This window comes from Dendropsophus ebraccatus, chromosome 1 (genome assembly GCF_027789765.1).
Source record: "Dendropsophus ebraccatus isolate aDenEbr1 chromosome 1, aDenEbr1.pat, whole genome shotgun sequence".
In the NCBI taxonomy this organism is placed as follows: domain Eukaryota; kingdom Metazoa; phylum Chordata; class Amphibia; order Anura; family Hylidae; genus Dendropsophus; species Dendropsophus ebraccatus.
The window spans coordinates 33259059-33284885 of record NC_091454.1 but is presented as its reverse complement, the minus strand read 5'-3'; the positions used below and the strand labels follow the sequence as shown (position 1 = coordinate 33284885).

The following is a 25827-nucleotide window of genomic DNA, read 5'->3' as shown; positions in this document are numbered from 1 at the left end:
AAATCTCCCTCACCTTCCAAATCATAGCAGATCCACCTCAGGCTGGGGCTTGCTTCAGGGGAAAGGACTGTGGAGAAAGTCTCATCATAGCAGTAACTGCTCTCTCCCAAGACAGAGAGCGCTGCTATAATGTGCCCTCATATTCTCCGCTCATTCCTTCATGCTCCCTGCAGTCTCTATCAGTGCCGATTGGTTCATCCTGAACACAGCCCTTCCCCATTGCTGTCATGTGACCACACAGACCTCTGACAGCAGCCCTGCTTCTCTATTCTAGCCTGTTGTACTACACTACTGCATTATGGGGATCTGCAGCTCCATCCTGTATATACAAACTGCTGCTGTTTTCCAGGTTTATACACTTACTGTACATTATACACCACATGCTGATTGCTATACTGTACAGTAACTTATAATATCACATATTCAGCTGTTTCTAAATGTTTGTTTCATTTGTTTTACATGTTATTTAGAATATAAAATCATTATTTTTGGGGCGTGGAACCAATTGTCTGCATATCAGTGATTTCTTATGGGAAAATTTGCTTTGGTTTAAGAGTGGATGTGAGTTACAAGCACGGTCCCAGAATGAATTACGCTCGTAATCCAAGGCACCACTGTACCTAAAACTAATTTAAACTATTGAAAATTCACCAGAGGGGAGATCTGTTTATTGTGTGTTAGCAAAGTAGGCCTGAGCACAGCCTTTAAAATGTACAAAGTTGGGCAATCAACAGAACTGGAGTGATAAGGAGCCTAAGAAGAGAGGTTTGGTGTGGTGGAACAGACTAACACACAGAGTTGGCTCTTACCCCAGCCACCAGCCAATGTAGGACATCTTGATATTGTGGGCACAAGGGGGGTATTACCTGCCACCGCAGGATCTGTGCATGTGGATGTGGCTCAGTTGCCCCTAGCAACCAATTAGATTCCACTTTTCATTCCTCATACACTCTTAGGAAAATGAAAGGTGGAATCTGATTGGTTGCTAGAGGCAACTGAGACAGTTTCACAGATCCACCTATTTCTGTCCACCTACTTTTGGGCATATATATATATATATATATATATATATATATATATCACATTGATGGAGCCCTTTGACTGCACTTGATGCTTTATATGCTTTAGATATGTAGTGCAAACTCCTCCTAATTGATATGTTGGGGTCTCATGGATTTACCCTGGATTTGCCAAAAGACTTAGGCCCCTATTACACAAGGGATGTGTATATATATCATCAGTGATTTCTGTGTAGCCCTTGCCTAATAAGAGTAAAATAATAAACTGACATACCTGTCCACACTCCCTGATGTTCTGCTAGCTCCCTGCAGTGACTTAGGTCATTGGCCACGACACTGTCCTGGTGATTGGGGAGCTAGCAGAACATCAGGGAGTATGGACAGGTAACTTTATTATTTTACACTAATTAGACAAGGGCTGCATGGACATCGCTAACAATATATATACACAGCCCATGCTGCACAATTATCATGCTGTATATGGGCTCAGTAAGCGAGCGCCGTCCTAGCAGATAGGTGCTCTCTTACATCAACTCCTCTGGCCCTTAGGCATGTGTTGCATATTTAACTCCCACTTTCAGACCAAATGGTGCTTATAGCTACAAATTGTCACAAATAACTCCCCTGATGACATTGCTGTAATAGGTGATAGAAACATGATGGGAGCATGGGAGCAGAATAGGTGTAAAAAAGTTTTAAACTTTAACCTTTTTCTTTAATGGCTGCCAAACATTTGAATACGAGTGTTTATGTCCTTTTGTACATACTGTAGTACTGTATGTAGTAGTAATAGTTCAGCTGCTGGTAGAATAAATACTATATTTGTATTTCTCTAGTGCTTTATCTTGTGTTTTGATATCGCAATACCAAGACTGTGTTTTAGAGAAAAGCAGTGTTTAAAAATGATGTTTTATTAGCACTTCCATGGGAATTTGCGTATCATAGAAACACGTTAGAAGTATAAAAGAGGAAAAACCTATGAGGCCATCTACTTTTTTCTCCCCTTCCTTTTAGTGATTCTTGGGGTCTCAACATCTGGACCCTAATAAATCAAAACCTCTTATATCTATTTTCGACTTTTGCTAAATTCCAGTTACACGTTAAGGATATTATAACATGAAACAAGTGTGTCCAAAAATGTGTACCAATATACATCAGCAACAAATGGAATAAAACATTTTTTTAATAAATATATTAAATTAAATAAATGTATTTAAAATTAATTTATAATAATATTGTACTCTAATTTTTATATGGTAACTGATAGCACTGAAGCCCTTGATGTTGTAGTTCCCCATTTACGCCTCAGAGCGCCGCTGTTCACCAATACGGAGAATATTCTGTAAATCCAGAATCACCTCCATGATGCAGACAGTGTTCAACTGCAAGAAGGAATACACAGCATTTCACACCAGGATATAAAGGGTATGATATACATTTCTTTAACTGGATTAAAAGCAAGTAAAGGAAATTTCTGATGAGAAGAAGGATGGCTGGATTACATCTGCAGGAAGGACAAGCAATGCAAGGACTCAGATGGCAAGTAATATTTCCCTTCTTATTCTCCTGGCTGTGTCATTCAGTCTCTGGTCAGATTCATTATTCCATTAATGAAGAATTAAGAAAAGGCTCTATTGTTGGGAATATAGCAAAGGATCTACAATTAAATGTTAAGGATCTGTCCAGAAGGAAATTACACATTGTGTCTGATGTATCTGGGAAATATTTCAGTATAAACCTGGACAATGGAGACCTATACATTGCTGATAGGATAGACAGGGAGACATTGTGTGGGGATGAAGCTGATTGTGTCCTTACATTTGATGCTTTGGTGGAAAATCCTCTAAATGTCTTCAGTATAAAGATTAATATTCAGGATATAAATGATAATTTACCTAAATTTATTCTTGTTACAATTAGAATAGAAATAAGTGAATATACCTCCCCGGGAAGAAGATTTCTTTTACAAAAAGCAGAAGATCTGGATATCGGTGATAATTCTCTGATCAGCTACAGACTCAGTGCAAACCAGTATTTTACTCTTGGAGAGAAGGTCAGCACTGATGGCAGTGTATTTCCAGAGCTTATACTAGAGAAACCTCTAGACCGAGAGACACAAGACAAGCATGAACTCATTCTAACAGCTTCTGATGCTGGAAATCCTGTACAGACAGGCACTGCCTTAATAAGTATCATTGTCACTGACTTCAATGATAATTCTCCAGTATTTACACAGGATGTATATAAAGTAAGTGTTAGGGAACATATACCAGTGAATTCAACCATTCTGCAGGTCAGTGCAAGTGATGAAGATGAAGGTGTCAATGGGCAGGTCACCTACTCTATAAGTACAACAGCAAATGATATTCTCCTGGTTTTCACTATTGATTCAAAAAGTGGAGAGATTAAAACTAAGGGACACTTAGATTATGAAATAAAAAAATATTATGAAATGTCTGTACAAGCACAAGATGGAGGTGGGCTAGCTGCTAATGCCAAAGTTTTAATAGAAATTATAGATGAAAATGACAATGCTCCTGATATATCCATAACCTCATCATCAGGTCTTATTCCTGAGGATTCTGCTCCTGGAACTGTGGTGGCTTTGATTAAAGTTCAAGACCGAGACTCGGGAGAAAATGGGGAGGTCCAATGTATAATAAAGAGGGATTTACCATTTGAGTTAATATCATCAACAGGAAATTTTTATAAAGTTGTTACTAAAAGTAGTCTGGACAGAGAAATCATATCATCTTATAACATCACAATACAAGCCTCAGATAAAGGTTCTCCTGAAATGACTTCTAGAAAAGTTATCAGGCTTGATATATCAGATGTCAATGACAATGCTCCAGTGTTTGAGAAATCAGGTTACACTGCATTTATACCAGAAAATAATTCACCAGGAGCTTCAATATTTAGTGTCCAAGCAAGAGATATGGACAGTGAAGACAATGCTAAGATAACATATTCTATAATGTCTAGAAGTGATGAAGAACATCCCCTTTCTTCCTACATCTCCATGAATCCAGTAACTGGGGTCATCTATGCTCAGCGATCATTTGATTATGAGAAGCATAGAGAATTTAATATCCAAATCATGGCCAGAGACAATGGATCTCCATCTCTGAACAGCAGCACAATACTAAGAATATGTATAGTAGACCAGAATGATAACTCACCAGTCATTCTGTACCCATCTCCAGAGCTCGACATCTCAACATTTGAGATGGTTCCTTGGACTTCTGATCAAGGCTCCTTAGTATCTAAAGTGGTGGCCGTGGACGCTGACTCTGGACACAATGCCTGGTTGTCTTACTTCTTACAATCTTCAGAACCATCACTCTTCACCATTGACCAGCACACAGGGGAGATCAGGACATCTCGTGTATTTCAGGAAAAAGACATCATGAAACATGGAATTGTGGTTCTAGTAAAAGACAATGGGTTTCCCTCCCGCTCAGCTTCAGTCACTATAAACATGGTGATCGCTGATCATTTCCATCAGGTCCTTCCTGAGCTGAGCAGTCAGGCCAACAAAGAAGAATCTCAGTCCAACCTACAGTTCTACTTGGTCATAGCCTTGGCATTGATCTCCTTTCTCTTCATAGTGACTGTGATTATTGCAGTTGTCTCCAAATACAAAGAGTCCAAATCTTCTTCTTCATTTGGAGCCATGAGTACAAGTCTATATCCTCCGGTTGATCCCAGATTCACCTCACTATTCAACAATGGGACATTACCTCTGCCATATTCCTATGATGTCTGTGTAACTCTGGATCCAAGTGAGAGGGAATTTTCTTACCTTAAGCCTCAACACAATGTTCCTGTGGATAGTCTAATAGACGCTGATGACTCTGGGATTGGAAATGAAACCTCCGCTCATGTATCTGAGGGCAATAATCTGCTTCAGGTTTGTATTTATTTATTTAAGTAATAATTTCTTTGAAGAATATGAAATTCATTGAACCAGTATTTGATAAAATATTGTCTAATAAAATAAGGACATTGACATAAGAATTAGAATTATATTAGTGGACATAATTGCCAACATTTATTAAAGGGATTTCTAGGCATATAAAAAACGTAACTCCTTTTTTTGTTATACAATAATACACCTGTCCTCAGGTTCAGTGTGATATTAGTTTAGCTCCCATCACTTCAATGCAACTTAACTGCAAAACCCACACCCAAACTGAGGACAGGAGGGGTGCTGTTCCTGTGAAAAAAGCTGTCATGTTTTTGTAAGCCTGTATAACCTCTTTAACTCAAAATTGGTATATTTAAGCTCTGTCCCTGGAACCAGCACAAAAATTGGGAAAGCACCAAAATGTCCACTTTAAGTGGTTTGCATGAATTTCACCCCTTTTGTGGCTCAGTTCCCAGAATCATCTGCTAAACTGGTAATATTGGAACGTATATAACACAGTAAATAAAAATGACGATGAACTGAGAGCATATCCTGGTTCTATGGAGTATCATGATGCTTTCTAGAGCTGCTGCATTGTTCTGGTAAATAATTTACACATAATATAAACCAGTGGCGTAGCTACCATGAAGGCAGGGAAGGCGGCTGCTATGGGGCCCCTGCAGGAAGGGGGCCCAAGGAAGCGTGCCCTGCCTTCATGCTAGGTACCGACCACTGTACCCCCAGGGGTCCAGAGAGGAAGAGGGACCCCCACTGCACTGTTCAGCCCCCTCACTGTAGTGCCGGGTGAGCGGGCTGAACAGAGGAGCAGGACCTGCCAGACGGCACAGGAGAGGAATTAAGGACCTTTGGGTCACATGACCCAAAGGTCCTGAATACTTCTATGTGAAGATCAGCCCGGACTACAGGAGGAGGAGGGGGAAGCCTGGGAGCTGTAAGTGCTGTGTATTTGTGTCAGTGAGTGTATATATGTATCTGTGGGTATATATATATATATATATATATATATATATATATGTCAGTGTGTGTATATATGTATCTGTGTATATATTTATATGTCAGTTTGTGTATGTATCTGTGGCTATATGTGTGTGTATGTCAGCAATGTCTGTAGCACTGGTGTATATGTGTGTGTTTGTGTATGTCAGTAGTGTCTCAAGTGATTGACAGGTTTGCTCCCAAAGATGTTCTGCAGCAGCTTCTATTAATGCTGGGCTCTAATAAAAGAACCCACCATTAATATCTGCCGCATTTTCTTTTATTTCTGGTTGAGTATTTCTTATTACACTGATGATTTTCCTGTGTACAGTCTACTCATGGTGTATACATCAGCACTAGTGTAATCACTTTCTAGTGTAAATGTGTGTATGTCAGTGGCGTATCTGTATATATGTTAATGGTGCCTCTGTGTGTGTATATGTGCGTCATTGTCTGTGTTTGGCGAGGGGGGGGGTAGGGGAGCGTACAGGATTCATGGGGCCCCCGTACAGTTTTTTGCTATGGGGCCCCATGAAGCCTAGCTACGCCCCTGATATAAACCTATATTACAGTATCACAGTGTTGATCTTATGTCAGTCATAGTGATAGGTTCTCCATATAGATTTCTAGAATGTGTTGATTCCTGTTACCATAGGTGGCCCATGTTTGGTGCAGTCGGTGTATTCTTCCATATGCAGTTTTCCTCAGCAGTTCCATCTTATGGTTGACACGTGGTGAACAGTAATGTGTTATGAAACAATTTCTAAAACTCTCTTCGTTGGCCACAGCAGCCAACACAATGCAGCTTAATGTCTTATAATGCTCTGGAAAAATGCAGGAGGACATTTTTTCTTTTAGACACTCATTTTTTTGGGCCATGTTTGTGGCACTGAGGTACATTCTTCTTTGATAAGTCCTGTTACCATGTAGTAGGCATTTTATTATTTTTTTTACTCTTCCATGTAAGGATCATTCCAATAATAACTTACATAATTCCATACTTGCATCGTAAGGTTGAAAAAAAGACATGCATCTCCCTAGATAAACCTATTATTATAGGATTTTTAGTTTTCTAGGATCTCTTTCTGTATTTCCATATAAACAATTATTCAGATACTTGTAAATTGTAATCCCTCAGGGTCAGAGTCCTCACACCCTATGGACCAGTCCATCACTTTCTTTCTTTAGTCATGTACATAATTTGTACATCACTATACGGCCAGGGTTCATAATAGACACCCTTAGTGATTAACAGCTGAATTAGCTGATATTGAGGAAGAGCTGTCAATGTGGGTGACAGCAAGGTGACTTTGTAACTTGAAGGTCCCATAGAAACATAGAAGATTGTGGACAGAAAAAGACCACTTGGTCCATCAAGTCTGCCCTTTAGTATTTCATTTCTTATTATGTTAGGTCCCAGGTCCTTATCTAAAACCTGTAGAAGAGAAAACTATTTGTGCAACTTAAGGCCCTATTAAACGGAATGATTATCGGTCGTTAAGGCTGATAATCTTCCCGTGTAATAGAAGGCAAGGATCAGCCAACATGAATGATGTTGGCTGATCGTTGCTATCGAATGTCTTTCAGCATACAAAACACAGTAATCACAACTGAGGCTTCACAGACTCTTGTTTTGCATGTCTTTCAACATGTTGAAAGACAAATGACAATGATAGCAGCGATCTGCTGCTGTCGCTGTGTGGAATAGACCGCCGCTATCCTCTATGGGCTGGCCGGATGATCTAGAGATCAACCGTGCACTACCCCCGCAGCCCCCCCCCCCTGCACTTACCCGTTCGCCGCCGCATGTAATAGCAGGGAACGAGGAGCAAACGAGCGCTGACAGCAGTCGTTTGCTCCTCTATGTTGCCCCATGTAATAGGGGCTTTATACTATTGTCTTCTCATGTGGCAGACGGAGCATTGGACACCCTCAGGCACCAGACTACCAATAAGACTGCTGCCTATACACTTACCATATACATGTCCCAAGCAGGCAAGGAAAGCAAAACAAGACTTCATATAATTCTTGAAAAGATGTAATCTAACTATAGAAAGTATGAGGTAACCTGATTTATGACCACTTCCATGTAGCAACAGCGTTGTTTGCCTCTATGAGATGTACGACCTTTTGCATTACTTTCCCATGTACTAACCTCTGTTTGCATGGAGTAAATCATTTAATGGTAATAAACTACAGTACATCTAAGTATCAAGTGCATGAAACTATATAGTAACTATACGTAATATTGTTGTTATCTGTTATTTTTGTATTACAAAATCAATAACTATTTACACTGATGAAATATTCATTATTTTGATTTGCTAAAGTGTTCATAAGATGGAAAGACATGGTAAGGGGCTGAATAGGTCCCTCACTGCATATACAGTAACATTCCCCTCTCTATATTTTATTATCTTATCTTGCCATTCTCAAGCAGGCTTGAGATATATGGATATATATATATATATATATATATATATATATATATATATATATATATATATATATATATATCATAATTGTCTACCTAGTTTCAGTGATGCATTGTCCCCACAAGAACTGCGCACTGATTGCCAAGGGACACCACTGCTACAGACAGTGACTGACCAGGGGGACTGGGAGCTGTCAGAAAGGAAAGAAAGGAAGCTGTAGGGTTCAGAGTACATGAGTATGACCACCCTCATGTATCTAATTTTTTTTTTTTTCATCACCGAACAACCCCTTTAATGGATTGTTAAGTACAACTTCAGGTATATTTCTTTTACCCTACACTCTTTTTATACCTTGTAGAGGATAAAGGTGCCAGTCATGAACCTATAACCTATAACCTGTAACCTACCCATCCAACCTATCCATGGCAAAGAAGTTGTGTAAAGTAGAAGTATAAAAAGAAGTATAAAAAGTCTGCACTGTAATCAGTGGAAATACAGTAGGATCATATGATGAAAGGTTGAGATCAAGATTCTTGCAGGGCTGAATTTACCAACTCTCTTAACAATAAAGATCCTTGCACGTGTTTGCAGTACCCTGCCCCTGTATTTAATGCAGTCTGCTGTGCTATCCCATATCGTATATACAGTGGAAAAAAGTCAATTGTTTTGTAACATGGATGCCTTTGAATGAGCAACATTTATAGCTTAAAGATAGACATTGGGAAATTTCTCCTCACATTTTGCTCTAGAAGACAAAGTTTGGAAAGAGCCTTATAATTCAGCATCTGGACCAGGCATATGTTTGTTTGACCTATAAGGCTAACCTACTTATAGCATGTCACATGACGCCAGTAACACTGCTACTATTTGCTGGAAATGAGGATGCTGCACAGCGCAGCCTATCAGTTGTAGTGTTTTTTGGATCTGATATTGATGATAAGTTTTATTTATTATTTCTATCATTCTATGTAGGAGGCAACAAGTTAGTATTAGGTAAATCGTATAAATACATTGTTGGCAGACTTAAGACATATACTTGTGTGTGCCTATAAATTAATTAATTACTGATTTTTTTTATTTATTGAGTACACTAATGAAGTATAGAATGCATGATCACCTAATATAATCTACTGTGTAATAATGCAAAGTATGTACAGTATATATAATTCAGATACAGATGGCATGTATACAGTATTGTATAAAAGAAGGAAGTGCTTATAATAAAGCAGCAGACCTGCAGTTCCTAGGTGAGACACTGTGTGTCGCTGTTGCCCAGTATGGTGACATTGTTACATGTGGAGGTCCGTTGGAGTTTTCAGTAAATAGTCGGTGCAGACTAAGGAAAGACATCCTCCTCTGTACACTGGATTGTAAAGCTCACAAAGGCAGTGGATTGTACAGCATATCCTGATCCATTACCATTAGACGTGGAGGATATTTAACATAGGAGACAGATCACAACTTCTTCCAATGGTTCTCCAGGAAATCAGAGGCAGAAGAACTTGGAGTACAATGGAATGGCAAGTAATCTGCTTTGTATTACTCTGTTGTAGGCTTCAGGCTATTTCTGGTCAGCTTCGTTATTCAATTCCAGAAGAAACAAAGAAAGGCTTATTGGTAGGGACAATTGCTAAGGATCTAAATCTGAATATTAAGAATTTGGCAATGAGGAAATTTCGCATCTCATCTGTAAATGCAGAGAATTTCTTTCATGTTAACCTGGAAGATGGCAACCTCTACGTCTCAGACAGGATAGACAGAGAGACTATTTGCGAGACAGCATCCAGTTGTTCACTAAGCCTCGAAGCTGTGGTTGAAAATCCTTTGTCTGTGTTTCCAGTGAAGGTTGAAATTCAGGATATTAATGATAATCCTCCTATGTTTTCCAAGAGCATTATTAATTTAGAAGTAAGTGAATTGACCCAACCAGGAACAAAATTTGTACTTGTAAATGCAGTGGATCAGGATGTCGGAATTAACTCTTTGCAGAGCTACAAAATATCAGAAAACAGTTTTTTCAATCTGCGTGAAAAAGTAAGCACAGATGGTAGAAGATACCCTGAGCTAGTGTTACAGAAGATGTTAGACAGGGAGCAGCAGTCATCCCATGAAATTATTTTAACAGCTTTGGATGGAGGACAGCCTGTAAGGACCGGAACAGCTGTCATCAAAATAAGTGTCAGCGACATCAATGATAATGCTCCTTTATTCAAAAAAGATCTGTACCAGGTCAGCATGGCCGAAAAAGTTCCAGTCAATTCCTTAGTGTTACAGTTAGATGCAACTGACGAAGATGAGGGTATAAATGGACAGATTACCTATTCCTTCAGCCACATTAACAAAATTGCCCAACAGATTTTTTCAATTGATCCGCAGACTGGAGAAATTAGAACAAAAGGTCACCTGGATTTCGAGACAACTAAGAGCTATGACATGATCATTGAAGCTGAGGATGGAGGAGGCCTAGTGTCTCATTCCAAGGTGGTTGTGAAGATCATTGATACCAATGACAATGCACCTGAGATAGTCCTTTCATCCATCTCTAACACAATGGCTGAGGATGCATTACCAGGGACACTCATTGCACTTATTAACATACGTGATGTAGACTCGGGGGCAAATGGAGATATCACCTGTAAAATCGCAGGCTCGTTGCCTTTCGAAATCTTGATGTCATCTAGCAACTACTATAGACTCCAAACGTCAAAAGCCTTGGACAGAGAAGATTGTGATGTCTATAATATAACAATTACAGCCACAGATAGAGGATCTCCTCCTCTGTCCACCACTAAAACCATTCAGCTGAAGGTAACAGATGTGAATGACAACTCGCCTGTTTTTGACCAAACAAGATATGATGTGTACGTCCCAGAGAATAAAGCATCAGGTTCTTCTCTCTTTACAGTTCAGGCATCTGATCTGGACCTTCATGATAATGGTAGAATTAGGTATTCCATTATCAATAGTCATATAGGTGATTTGCCAGTATCATCATATATTTCGATAAACTCTGAAACTGGAGACCTTTATGCTCAGCGTCTATTTGATTATGAACAGTTGCGGGAGTTTGAGGTCACAATAATGGCCGAAGATCATGGAAATCCACGACTGACCAGCAATGTGTCTGCAAAAATTTATGTCATCGATCAAAATGATAACCATCCCAAGATCCTGTATCCTTCTAGTGGAAGAGGCGGGTCAGCACAGTTTGAGACGGTCCCTCGCTCTTCACGTAAAGGTTTTTTAGTAACCAAAGTAGTGGCTGTGGATGCAGATTCTGGCCACAATGCCTGGCTATCCTATGAGTTCCTAAGCAATCCAGATCCTTCATCCTTTACCATTGGCAGGTACAGTGGTGAGATCAAAACATCCCGTATTTTTGAAGAGAAAGAAACATTAAAACACTCTGTCGTAGTGATTGTGAAGGACCATGGAACGCCACCGCTTTCTTCCACCGTCACCATCAATCTGGTTGTTGCAGAAAACTTTCAACAAGATGTTGCAAAGATAAATTCCCAATCTCAGAACTCGGACTTTTCGTCCAATATGAATATCTATTTAGTAATAGCTTTAGCGGCAATATCTTTCCTCTTTACCTTGACTGTTATGGCCGCGATAATATCCAGATGCAGGAGGGCCAGGTCAAGTCATCCCAAAACATTTGGCTACCTAACACCAGACATGTATTCTCAGGTTGGACCAAGATTCCCAGTAAATTATGCAGCATCAACTCTGCCATATTCGGGTGATTTATCTTTAGCGGGAGACTCTACGGAAAACGAATTTGCATTTCTCAAACCAGCGCAGACGGCTCCAGTAGAGAATCCTATAGAATCTGATGATTCCGGGATTGGATTTAATGCTTTAAGTGACTCTTCATCAACAGATTTTATTAAACAGGTAATAGTATAACATGTGTATACGAATATGTGTTGTGGGTAATGGTGTTCTAGCATAGAAAAAATATTGTAAAACATAAGTTACTGTGTCACTGTTTTGTTCTTTTTCTCTATGGTTGCCTATAGAGTATATGTTTCAATTATTCCATTCAGAGTCCTCAAACTATTTGTTATAACCAAATGGTCTATGGAGCTCGTCTCCTATAACAAGTTGGATTCTGAGTTGGGGAGTGAAGTTCACAGCTGTACACTTCTCCCAGATATATCTAGCAATTGGCGGGGGTCTCAGCATAGAGATCCTGGCTGATCAAAACTTTTGACATGTCAACTTATTTTTATGTGACCAAAACGTGTTAAAAGTATCTGAATGCTAGGTTTTCACTTTACCTGCGAAACTGGACATCAATAGTTTTTACCGGCTTGGAACACTTTAGGAACTTAGGGTATCTTGTATGTTGAAGAAAAACATTGAAAGCATTCTCTGATGTATACCTCCAACATATGAGATGGTGTAACCATACAATAGCATACGTTTGCCATTGGCTACAAAGCAGTGTGTTATACTGTGCTATAGAGTAAAAGCTATGCCAGCAGATACCACCCCAATAGAGGATAAAAGCACACTCTTTTGGGCTCTGTCTGGTCAATAGGGGCCTACAGTTTCTTGTGGCATTTGCACTAGGAGCGTCCACCTGAATGTGGCATGAATATAGCCTTACTACATATGCTCAAATAGTACTTGCACAACCTCTATAGTTCATGAAAGGCACAATGGTAGGTCTCTTCTAAAAAACTTCTCTTTCAGTAATATACCTAAAATAACAAAGAAAGAACAAGGATGCTGCTTAAATCATTGCAATAATGTAGGTCGGCTATGAGGTATACGGGTGATGTCTATTCACAGAGGTCATTTATGAATGTGGAGTGTATGTTAACATAAGTTGCAGCCTGAGTGGCTAAATTGTATCGAAATAATATATATATATATATATATATATATATATATACAGTATATATATATATATATATATATTTATTTTTTTTTTGTATATAAGTGTATAGTCAGGTATGTGAAAACTATATTCTCACCTGTCAAATCTGTCTAGTACGAAAAACCCCTTGGTGTCAGTACCAATGAAAGCCCAACTTTTTTTTCCTTTTTACGTTTAAGAAATGAAAGCTCCACCCTGATTGGTTCGTATTAGGGATAACTGAATTTACAGTAAGAACAAAGCAAAGCACTTTGTTAGGATTGGCCGGCAGCTTATCAGGCTGCGGGCTTTGAAGTCTCTGCTGCTCCATGTCACTTCTCCCAGCTTCCCAGGACTGGATCCAGCTTTTCCCAGCCCCGTGGAGGAGCGGCACAGACTTTAAAGTCAGCAGCCTGACAAGATGACGGACAGTCCAAACAAAGCACTTTGTTACATTCCTACTGTAAATTCTCTTATCCCTTGATGGTATCATGTATATGCAACAAAGACCTCCTATATAAAGATGCAGTTTGTAAAATGATAGTTTTGCTTTTTATTAATGCAACGATTAAAAAATAAAATAAATACACCTGGAGATCCGGCATAGTTGCCAATTGGCAATTTTGCACATGATTTAAAAAAAAAAAATTGCAAGCAGAGTTAGCTTAAATCCAGCACAAAAAGCTAGGGGGCAACTATACCAGATTATCCATAGGTCCAATCTATGCTGCACTGGATGGTTGCGTCCGGAGTTCCTACCCAGGATGGCTCGCTGGACATATGTGGACCTGATCTTATCTTGTTCCTGACTACAAAAGCTAACAATAGAGCCCAAGTGCATGCTGTTGTTTTTCTTCCATAGTGACGTGGGTTGTTTACTGACTGCTGTGTACTATAGTTAGGCTTTTTTCTTTTAGTCAGCATGTTTTGACTGACATAGTGATTAAGTGGAATGTATTTTATACATCATTGTCTCTATTGTAGGACACACATATTTAACACTTTGCTGCATTCTGTAGTGGGTCATCTCTTTGTTTGTGGCTTATGGTCCATCTTGATTAATATTGTAATCTGATCATTTTACAAAGATCAGGGAGGCTCTCTCGAGGTTTTAAGAGAGATTAGTACCTTTGTTGCTATGTGAAAAGCATCCTCAGGATGTTGTTATTCACCTGCCATTTAGCATTTCACCACTAGATGGCAACATGATTTCTCTTCACAGAAACTCTATTGTTGACAATTCAATGTCTGCGAGCAGCACACAAAGTGACAGCAGTTCAGGAAAGCAGATCTGCAAAGCACATTGGAAAAGACAGAGCTGCTCTACTCTCTCTCTCGTCTTGTTCATTACATCTTGTCACTTTATCGCTTTTCTTCTGGAAAAAATTACCAATGGAGCAGAAAGGAGTCTACAGTTCCCGACACTGGCAAGTAATGGGTTTCTTTTTTGTCAGTATCTTGAAGCTAGTTTCTGCGCAGCTGAGATATTCTTTACTTGAAGAATCAGAGCCTGGGACTTCCGTAGGCAATGTTGCTAAGGATCTGGGATTAAACACAGCGGGGATTTCTGAGCGAGCTCTGAGGCTGGGGTCTGAACAAAGCCAACAATACTTTGCTCTCAATATAGAGAGCGGAACAATTGTAGTGAGGAGCAGAATAGACAGAGAAAAATTATGTGGCACAAATGTGAATTGTATTCTGCCTGTGGAAATTGTTCTTGAGAAGCCTCTGGAACTTTATCGATTGGAAATAGAGATTCTGGATACAAATGATAACGCGCCTGTTTTTCTGAATGCAGAACGTACAATAAAGATTACAGAACTGGCTGCAGTCGGTACTAGATTTCCTCTAGAAAGGGCCCAGGATCCTGATTTGGGCATCAACTCTGTCAGCTCCTACAAGTTAAGTCAGAACAAATATTTCTCTCTAAATGTACAGGCCCGGAAAAATGAAAGACCCTCCCCTGTGCTTGTTCTAGATAAAGCTCTAGATCGGGAAGAACTAGCAGAGCACAGATTGGTTCTGACTGCCATGGATGGTGGGAGTCCACCTAGATCCGGAACAAGTTTGATTATTGTTAATGTCATAGATAATAATGACAATGCTCCGGTTTTCAGTAATTCATTCTATAAAATTAGTTTAAAGGAAAATGTACAAGTAAATACACTTGTAATAAGACTGAATGCGACAGATAAGGATGAAGGCCCGAATGGTGAGATTAGTTATACCTTCGAAGATATATCATCAGAGGACATAACCAATATCTTTAAATTGGACAGTAAAACTGGAGACATCCGATTAAAGGGACAACTGGATTTTGAAAAACATCAGTCTTATGAAATCTCCGTCAAGGCTTCGGATCATGGGGTTCCAGAAATGGAAGGACATTGCGTGATCCAAGTAGATATTGAAGATGTGAATGACAATGCTCCTGAAATTCTTATCTCTTCCTTGGTGTCGTCCATTCCAGAGGATACACCTCAAGGAACCACTGTGGGACTCTTAAGAGTTAGTGACCAAGATAGTGGCAAAAATGGGGAAATACACTTGGAAATTTCTCCAGATCTTCCATTTACCATCACATCAGCCCAAAACCACTATTCCTTAGTTACAGATAGGCTCCTGGACAGAGAACATGCAAGTCAATACACAATTGTACTTCAGGCAACAGATATGGGAGAACCCCAACTTAAAACCCAAACAGCAATAAACATTACCATCACAGACATCAACGACAACCCCCCAAGTTTTGAAAGATCCGTGGTCAACGTTGACATAAAAGAAAACAATAAGCCAGGAGCATTGCTCTGCACTGTCTCAGCATCTGACAAGGATTTTGGAGACAATGCTCACATCACTTACTCCATATTTAACAGTCTCATCAATGGATCCCCGGCCATGTCCTTTATTTATATGGACACTCAGAACGGGAATATATACGCTCAGCAATCATTTGATTATGAACAAGCTCAAGTTCTTCAGTTCACAATCAGAGCAGAGGATTCTGGGACTCCAAAGTTATCATCTAACAGTACAGTCTATCTACACATTCTGGATGAAAACGATAATTACCCCTCAATACTTTACCCTGGAAATTCACGTCATGTTCCAGCACAGCAGTCAGTTCCAAGGTCTCTTCCCGCTGGTTCTCTGATAACTAAAGTCGTGGCGATTGATGCTGATTCTGGATACAATGCGTGGCTCAACTATAACATTGCCAAAGCTACGGATTCCTCTTTATTTAAGGTTGCTCTTCATACTGGCGAAGTCCGATTGGCTCGAAACTTCCAAGAGACTGATTCACCAGTACAAAACCTCTGTATCGAAGTAAAAGATAATGGAACACCACCACTGTCTTCTACAGCTACTTTACTAATTTCCCTAGATGATGGCTCATCCAAAGAAAGTCGGTACTCTACAGATTTACTCTCTGAGGCCAAGCAAACCCCTAATGTAACTATGTACCTTATCATCTCTCTAGTCGCTATTAGTCTAGTGTCCTTTGTTACGGTAATTATTTTGCTGACAAAATGTCTTAGACACAAGCAGCAAACGCCAAGCCCTGAAATGGACCATTACATCGGGCATACCCACAAAACCTTACAGCTGAACCCTAACAGCACACTCAGGTACATGGAGGTGGCAATGATGCCAGGGAGTCAACAGAACCAATTCCCTAAGACAGGCGGATCGTCAGACATCAATAGGGACACCCTGAACATGATGAAATCTTTGAACTTTCCGCAGTTAAAGCAACTAGTCAATGAGAGCGACGATGCTATTTCTGGGCAGTTTGAGTGGAGGGACACAGTGCAGGTGAGATAGGGACTAGTGTCGATTTTGTATGTCTTATAGATAAATGGTAACAATTTCATATGTAAGCCGCTGTTGCTTTTATACTTATAGGCACGCTTTATAAAGTGCAATATTTGTAACTAGATGGACAAAAAAAAATCCAGATTTCTTTTTTTTTTTTAGCAATGATGATTGTTTTTATTGGATACTCCTGCTATTTGTAAAGCAGCTAAAGTGATCCATAATCTAGAGCACACGCTGATAAAGAGCCTCAGGCAGCCTTATTCTAGATTTCACATTCCACGTGCATTGAGCAGATCCAGCAGAGGGCAGTATATTCCCCATTGTTTACATGAACTTTTAGTGCACTGGCATACTTTTAAGCAACGTCTTGGAAGATGTGATCAAATTCGCAAGCTGCTAGTAAGGAGAAAAAATGGAGAAAGCTGAAATAATGTATATTTTTTAGTGAGTGGTGTTGTACACTGGTACTGTATATGTACTAAACAGATCTAGTGACGCATTCCTAATTTATTCTTTATTACATGTTGCTACTTTTTAAGTGAATTATACTGTTCAATGTTTCTAATTTTTTTTTTCTTTCAAAAATTTTTCTAATATATCAAAGCTATGCCAGATTTAGTTCTACTGGTGTGAATGTCTCCCCTCCCCATATTCCAGTTTAGTAATCTCCATGGCCATATTCTGTAGAACAGAATGCACAGCTGACATTACAATGTAAACCCTGCACATATCTGAGGTACGGGCTGGGCTCATGTACATTCAAATGTGGCTTCAGCAGGACATATTACTATTCAAGGGAAGACATTCAGATAATGGGCCTGCAAATCTCCACCACAGTTTGGAAATGGCAAGTAATCATCTTCCTTTTTTCTTATAACAACAGTGGATTCTCTGAGAACCTTCAATATTCAGTATTGGAGGAGGCAGAAGTAGGCACCTTAGTTGCCAATATAACAGACGACTTGGGTCTACCAACAGCTATTATGTCCGAGCGTAGGATACAGTTAAAGGCATCAGGAGGTGGTCAGTACTTCTCAGTGGACCCTCTAAGTGGTGCCTTTTTTGTTAATAGAACCATAGATAGAGAAAGTGTGTGTGGCTCTAGTTTACAATGCTCATTGATAGTGGAAGCCGTGCTTGAAAAGCCTTTGGAGTTGCATAGAGTAGAAGTTGAGATTTTAGATATAAATGACAATTCTCCTATGTTCCCAAGCACAGAGCAGGTTATAAAAATAACAGAGATATTTGCATATCCAGGTGCCAGGTTTCCTTTAGAAGAAGCACAAGATCGAGATTCAGGCATCTATGGGGTTAGACAATATAGTTTAAGTCCACACACATACTTTTCACTATCTACGAGAAGTCCACATGATGGTGCTCCATCTCCAGAGCTGGTCATAGAGAAGGCTCTGGACAGAGAAGAGAGAGGATACTATCACCTTGCTCTCACCGCCTTTGATGGTGGAGATCCTCCTAAGTCTGGGACATCACAAATAACAATCATTATTATCGATTTCAATGACAACGCTCCTATGTTCCAGCAGACTTTTTACAAAATAAATGTGACAGAAAATCTACCTGTGAACACTCCAATAATTCAGATGAACGCCTCTGACTTGGATGAGGGTATAAATGCTAAAATTGAATACTCATTGGATGGCCGCACTCCAGTCTCTGTCAGAAGGTTATTTTCTCTTGATCCAGACTCAGGTGTTATTAGGACTAATGGAATTTTAGATTTTGAAAGTTCTAATTTTTATGAGATAACTGTACGAGCAAAAGACAAAGGAATACCACAAATGGAGGGCAGCTGCATCGTCCACATAGCTATCGAAGACGTCAATGATCACGTGCCGGACATACTGTTAACATCCCTATTGGGTGAGATTCCAGAGGACACCATTGTTGGAACAACCATTGGACTTTTTTCTGTACTTGACATGGATTCAGGAAAAAATGGAGAAGTACAACTATCTCTGTCACCTGATGAACTTTTTCAGATTAAGTCATTCAAGGACCACTATGCTTTGATTGTCAGTAGCCCTCTTGATAGAGAAAATGTTTCTCTCAGTAAAGTAGTCTTAACTGCCAAGGATATGGGGTCTCCATCTTTGTCATCTCAGGTAACAATTACGGTGAATATTTCTGATGTTAATGATAACCCACCACTGTTCTTCAATCAAGATTTTACTACTTTTATTCAGGAAAACAATGAACCTGGACACTTGCTTTATACATTATCCGCTTTTGATCGAGATGAAGGAAGCAATGCCAGATTTACCTATTCTATAGTTGAACACCAGCTTGGAAGTTCACCTGTCTCGTCTTTCGTATCACTCAACCCAATAAGTGGAGTTATCTATGCCATGTGTTCATTTGACTATGAGCAGGTTAATGTTTTAGAAGTCGTTGTTCAAGTGGAGGATGATGGCGATCCAAAACTCTTTACCAATGCAACTTTATTTGTTTTTATTTTGGACGTGAATGATAATCCTCCAAAATTATTACAGCCAAAGCTTTCTGAAGAGCCCAACAGCCACCTAAATATATCAAAGACTGTGCCAGTGGGTTACTTGGTCACTAAAGTGTCTGCGGTGGATGCAGATTCAGGGCACAATGCTTTGCTATCATATAGTTTTGTGGGATCCTCTGAGAATTTTCCCTTCAATATATCAGCTCATTCTGGAGAAATAAAGACTATCAGGAACTTCTCGCCAACTGATGAATCTCAGCAGAAGCTTGTGCTGTCTATTAGTGATAGTGGTGATCCATCTTTATCCACTACTGTCACACTAATTGTAGCATTACTGAACAACGGCGAAAACCCCAAAACATCCTTATCGCTATTGTATTCTGGAAATAGCACCGACATTCTAATGTACCTGGTCATTTCATTGGTGGCCATTACCTTGGCATTTCTGGTTACTCTGTTGCTATTGATGGTAAGATGTTTTAAAAAAGACGGGCACGTGTGCCAATATCCCTGCTGGTTTTTAAATCAGTCGAACCTGGACCATTGCCATGGGGCACAACAACCATCACTTCATTTCAATATGGATGGCACTCTAAAGTACATGGAGGTGAGGACAGACCCAGCCAACCCAGAAAGCCAGTGCTACAGAACATATTTTTCTCAAGGGGCAGAAAACATAAATCTCACAATTCTGAAGCCTTTTGCACTTTCTGCAATTGAAGAGATGCTCAACAAAACCAAGACCATAGATGTGAATAACATGAGCGATCCTTCTCAGGTGAGAAATGTTGCATCTGTCATTGTTACTACCTAGTCCTACCTTCTTTTTCTGTAAAAGTGGCCATACACCTTCAATAACTGGCGGCCTAACGCTCATTCTCTGGTTCTTCTCGCCTCTGAGAACAGAGGGGTTGTGCAGTGATTTTTCCATCACATCCAACCCCCTATCTCCACCAACCTCATCTGATGGTGGACGGTCAGGAGAACCCCACACACCTTATACTTACGGCCAAACAAAAGCATAAAGTGTATGGGGACCTTCATTTTGGTGATCGAGAGGTGATTTATGTACAGTAGCACTTTGTAATCGTGTGTCAAGGGCCGCATTTGTGAGGCCTAATTTGAATACAGCATTTTACAAATAATTTACAGATTTACTCATCCAGGTTTTTACTTTCCCATAACACGACCTATGACAGGCTCCGTTCTGCTGTTTGGGGTTTCATTGAGTGATCTACATGCAGCTTTACTATAAAAAAAACTTATTTGCATAAATCTCCCATGGTGCAATGCCTGAAGTCTTTTGACTATGGCTCATTGTTGAAACATCACAGTCTAACAGAAAGTGTAACAGAAAAGCATTGCAGGCAGGATTTTTGGTCTCTCACAAGTGACATCTATAATGTTGGTAGATGTATTCGGTACATAGTGGAATCCTAATGAACTCTATTTCTGGATAGTCTACTTCTGTACTTTGTGTAGAAAAATGTTACGTTAGTAATAACTTATTATATGGGCAATGCGGTGGCTCAGTGGTTAGAACTGGTATCTTGTAGCATTGTGAATTTAGAGTCCAACCATGTGGTTTGTATGTTCTTCATCTCTTTCCTACCAAACTTTTTTGTGTTTAAGATATGGTAAACTATATGGTAAGTGATGGAGTGTTGTTGACTCTCTATAGCTTTCACTTTCTTCATAGTCAGCTTCTGATATACTATTGCTCACTCTTAGCTTATGTTACTGGATAATAATAGAATAACAAGCAGATTTCTCAGCTCCTTCCAGCATCTGAGAGCAGGTTAGATCACCCGCTCCTACAAGTCTGTGTAGGCGGCATTAGGTAATACCAACAGCACAGATAAATCTTCTAAACCTCTTATGTATACGGCTTGTGTATAACCCTGCTACTAGCATAGACCCTGCAGTCCAAAGAAGCACTAATATCTAGGGATGTATAGAGGTCACCAGTCATATTCATGTATATCAGATCACTTGTGTCTCACTCACTTTCAGCACTGTGTCTCCTTATGCCATCAGTGGCATTCATTATGGTAGATGTATCATACAGTGCAATGCTTCAAGGGGAGAATACATGTATCATATTATACATAGGCTGCTGGAGTATATGACATGGAACCATTGATCCCTTTGTATGACTATAGAAGTATATATAATGGACTGATTTGGGCACCTATAGCTACTGAGCCATAATACATATATGTCCCAGCAGTGTTACTTTGTAGGTTTTACTTTGTATTTATAGCTCATGTAGGGTATTTAAGATCATGGGGGAGATTTATCAAACATGGTGTAAAGTAAAACTGGCTCAGTTGCCCCTAGCAACCAATCAGATTCCACCTCTCATTTTCCAAAGAGTCTGTGAGGAATGAAAGGTGGAATCTGACTGGTTGCTAGGGGCAACCGAGACAGTTTCACTTTACACCACGTTTGATAAATCTCCCCCCATGCGTTTTATTTTTGTTTTTGTCGAATTGTTAATCAATTCATAGAAAAGCTGAGTAACAGCCGTTAAGGCAACAATTACAGCTCCAATATATGTTGTCCCCAGCTTTCCTGCAACCCTAAAGGTCAAATCTTCTACTTTAATAAAGTAGACCCCCAACTGTTCATCATGTAATAACTAAACTCGCCTAAGCAATCTGGTTGATGTCCACTGTAATGAGACTGTATTGTTTGCTGCCCAGACCCTGACATTGCCATACAGCAGAGGCCAACAAAGTGTCAGATTGTATGTGGGTAATAAACTACAGATGTTGTGAAAAAAAATTGTGTAAAACAGTGTGTATAGTATTCTAACTAGAGAGAAACGTCATGAGAGACCCTCAACTCAGCAAGAAATGTGTAACTGAGAAATAGCTATGGAACGTGACGGCTCAAGGACTATACAGACTCTCGTTCTTTATTGAAGGGGGATACTAAAGCCTAATCTTGTATGTAAAGATGTAACATAGGGTAGATAGCGACATAGCATGCATATAATGTGTTTCTAGTTTAAACTTATTTACATTAAAACCAGTATTGTCTGTACCAATAGTAAATAGAAGCTCAAAGCCGCTGAAAATGGTAAATCAGCATGTCAGAAAACTAATCTCAGTGTTCAGATTGCATTAAATCCCTCAGTGATCTGGTTTTCTGAACGCTAAAAAATAAAGTGTACGACCATCAGGTTCACTTTGGGTCACAGGCAGCAGCAGAAGTGCTGTGTAGGTGTAGAATCTTAAGAATTCTATCTCATTCTAGCTCATGTCTATCTGTATAGTATCTATCTATCTATCTATCTATCTATCTATCTATCTATCTATCTATCTCCTATCTATCTATCTATCTATCTATTATCTATCTATCTCCTATCTATCTATTATCTATCTCTCTATCTATCTATCTCCTATCTATCTATCTATCTATCTATCTATCTATCTATCTATTATCTATCTATCATGTATCTATCTATTATCTATCTCTCTATCTATCTATCTCCTATCTATCTATCTATCTCCTATCTATCTTTCTATCTATCTATTTATCTCCTATCTATCTATCTATCTATCTATCTATCTATCTCCTATCTCCTATCTATCATGTATCTATCTATTATCTATCTATCTATTATCTATCTATCTGTCTTTTATTCTGTCTTCAGTATATTGTGAAACATTCTGAAACTTTAACCCTTGGTATACCATCTGTAGTAAGGATCATAGTTAAACTACTTTCACAGCCAAACTCCACTCCAAACTTGAATATGTTACTGACGGCAATAATCCTCAGTCTCCTACTCTTCCCATCCCCCACCGCTGTATATGACTCATAGGAAGCTGAGCTACGGGGAATTGTTTGGCACATGAGAGTTTCCCTGAAGTAGCAGCTCTGTGGGATTTTAAAAAATGTGTCTGACTCTGTTACCATTATATTTATTGTTCTTAGCAATGTGAGGACCCTGACAAACAATACCCCAAATCTTAGCTTCCAGACCCCAATGACTGTGATATGAATCCAGAAGGGGGGTTGGGGTTAATAATGATTAGTTTCAGAGTTAGGAGACCACAGAATATTTGCATTTCCTATCTGTTGCTATGAGCAAGATTAACCCCTTTCCCTTACTATTACGCACAAGGAAATGAGACTTTCTGCAGTCATGTTTGTTATCCACATCATTAGTAATAACTTCAGAACTGACCTCTCATACCGATATTATTATCAGGATTATATCAGTATATCTGCATGTATTAAAGGGCAATAAGTTCATATTGAGAAGCTGCATATATCTCATGTATTACTATATAGCAGAGGCTGGGAATGATAATAATCTACAGATATTACGTATAGTATTCTAACTACGGCGATACATACTGCTCCACGGCACAACTCACAGCAAGAAATTCACTTCAGCTAAGATCCTTGTACGGGAATGTTTCTGTTTAGGGCTGTAATTCATTATGGTGACTGTTCACATTCATATGCTTTTCATTTTACTGTATATATAGTGTTATTATACACTGCTTGCATGGTGGAAATAGGTTTGGGGCCAAGTGTTACACATAGCTTACCTCTGTCACATAGCAATACAATTATATGCAGTATAAAACATGAGCTGAACTCACTGAGTCTTCTGTATAAAGACTGATTAAGAATGATCAAGAAAACATATATATACCGTGTGTTAATGTATGTTCACTTTAGGTGTATCCGATCCACGGTTTACCCTTGGATATCTGCTGCATTTGTGCAATTTAAACTACCCATGATCAATGGGGTGATCCGTCACTTTGTGAAATTAAAGGAATTAAAGAAATTATTCACAAAATAACACACATTACAAAGTTATACAACTTTGTAATGTATGTTATGTATGTGAATGGCCCTTCCCCGTGTTCCCCGACCCCACCCGAGGACCCGGAAGTGTAGTGCATTATACATACCTGATACGTGTCGACCCCCGTCCGCCGTCTTCTGACAGTCATGAAATCTTCGGGAGGCCGGCCAACCCACTCCTGCCGTCCCTCATGCCGACCCCCCTCTGCCGCGTCATAACTGTGCTCAGCCGCGATTGGGTGAGCATAAATGGGTCTGGGAACACGGGGAAGGGGGCCATTCACATACATAACATAGATTACAAAGTTGTATAACTTTGTAATGTGTGTTATTTTGTGAATAGTTTCTTAGCGCCGCACTACCCCTTTAATAGAATCTTCACTAATTGACTAAATCCAGAACATGTAAACTAGGTTTACGCTGTGTTTTAATGTTCGCCATTGACCTACAATATAAAAGGACCCTTTTCTTTTTAACGTACACAAAGACGTGGTTGACCCTGTTTTTCTGTACATTAAAATGAAACGTACTGAAACGGTTACAGTGAAACTGATGCAAAACTCAGTAATATCATTTAATAATTTTGTATGCAGTCAGTATATAGTCATTGATAAGCCTGATTTTTTCACTTACCATTTATATATATGACCTGTTCAGAGGTGTGCCATAGGTTATAACAAATATGTGATTTTTTGGCAGAGATTACCGATTACATTGGGAACATGATTCTGATAGGTGTTGATAAGCTGCAATGTTTTCATCGACAATACCCAATGTCTGATAAGTGTTAGACAATTGAACAGGATTAGGTGCATCAGCCCTAGGACTCCTTCTTCCTCTAGAGCAGTGATCTCCAACCTGTGGCCCTCCAACTACTCCATAATTAAGGGGGGATTTTTAGTCAAAGTGCCGGGGAAGATATAAAAAATAACATCCACTTACCTCTATGGCTCCAGCGCTGATGCCTTTATACTGCAGCTTCCAATCTGCTTCATGGTTATAGAGGGGACCTGGAACATGACGTCCCAGGACTGCTCAGCTAGTCAGCGGCCAAGGCAAGACCCTGCTATGGCCGCTGAATGGCTTGTACAACTGCTTTGTACAACTGCTGATGTACAAACAAGACTATTATGCAAAAAAACTGCAAGGATATGTACATGTAAGTAAGTTTTTTGGTGCTATGTATTGTTCACCATGAATTCACATCACGTATTGAATTAAGTAATAAACAGTACAACCATACATTGTAATGCAACAATCCAAATGATCAGAATATCGGTTAAATACACTTTTCTGTTTTTATTCAGCAGGGACAACCTAACACAGACTGGCGTTTCACCCAGACACAGAGACCCGGACCCAGTGGGTGAGTGATCTCCTTGTTTTTCATTGACTTTCACTGTCATAGGACACCACCTTTACATTTACTCTATTTGTCACATTTCCCCCTTGCTAGATCTGCTGTAGTCACC

At 39.5% G+C, this 25827-nt stretch overlaps 2 protein-coding genes across 43 annotated transcripts in view; both read left to right on the top strand.

Annotated features, from left to right (window-relative positions):
- LOC138791883 (protocadherin gamma-A4-like) overlaps window positions 1-25827 on the top strand; it is a 255016-nt gene that overhangs the window by 216692 nt on the left and 12497 nt on the right. For 32 of the 42 annotated variants that reach the window (XM_069969290.1, XM_069969259.1, XM_069969327.1 and 29 more), the window contains one exon: window positions 25663-25721. In XM_069969290.1, coding sequence (XP_069825391.1) covers window positions 25663-25721 — 59 coding nt within the window. The other 10 variants (XM_069969264.1, XM_069969269.1, XM_069969260.1 and 7 more) reach the window with 6 other exon arrangements.
- LOC138792230 (protocadherin gamma-C5-like) lies at window positions 14514-17055 on the top strand. Its single transcript, XM_069969399.1, has one exon. The coding sequence runs from the start codon at window positions 14623-14625 to the stop codon at window positions 17053-17055; it is 2433 nt and encodes an 810-aa protein (XP_069825500.1). The 5' UTR covers window positions 14514-14622.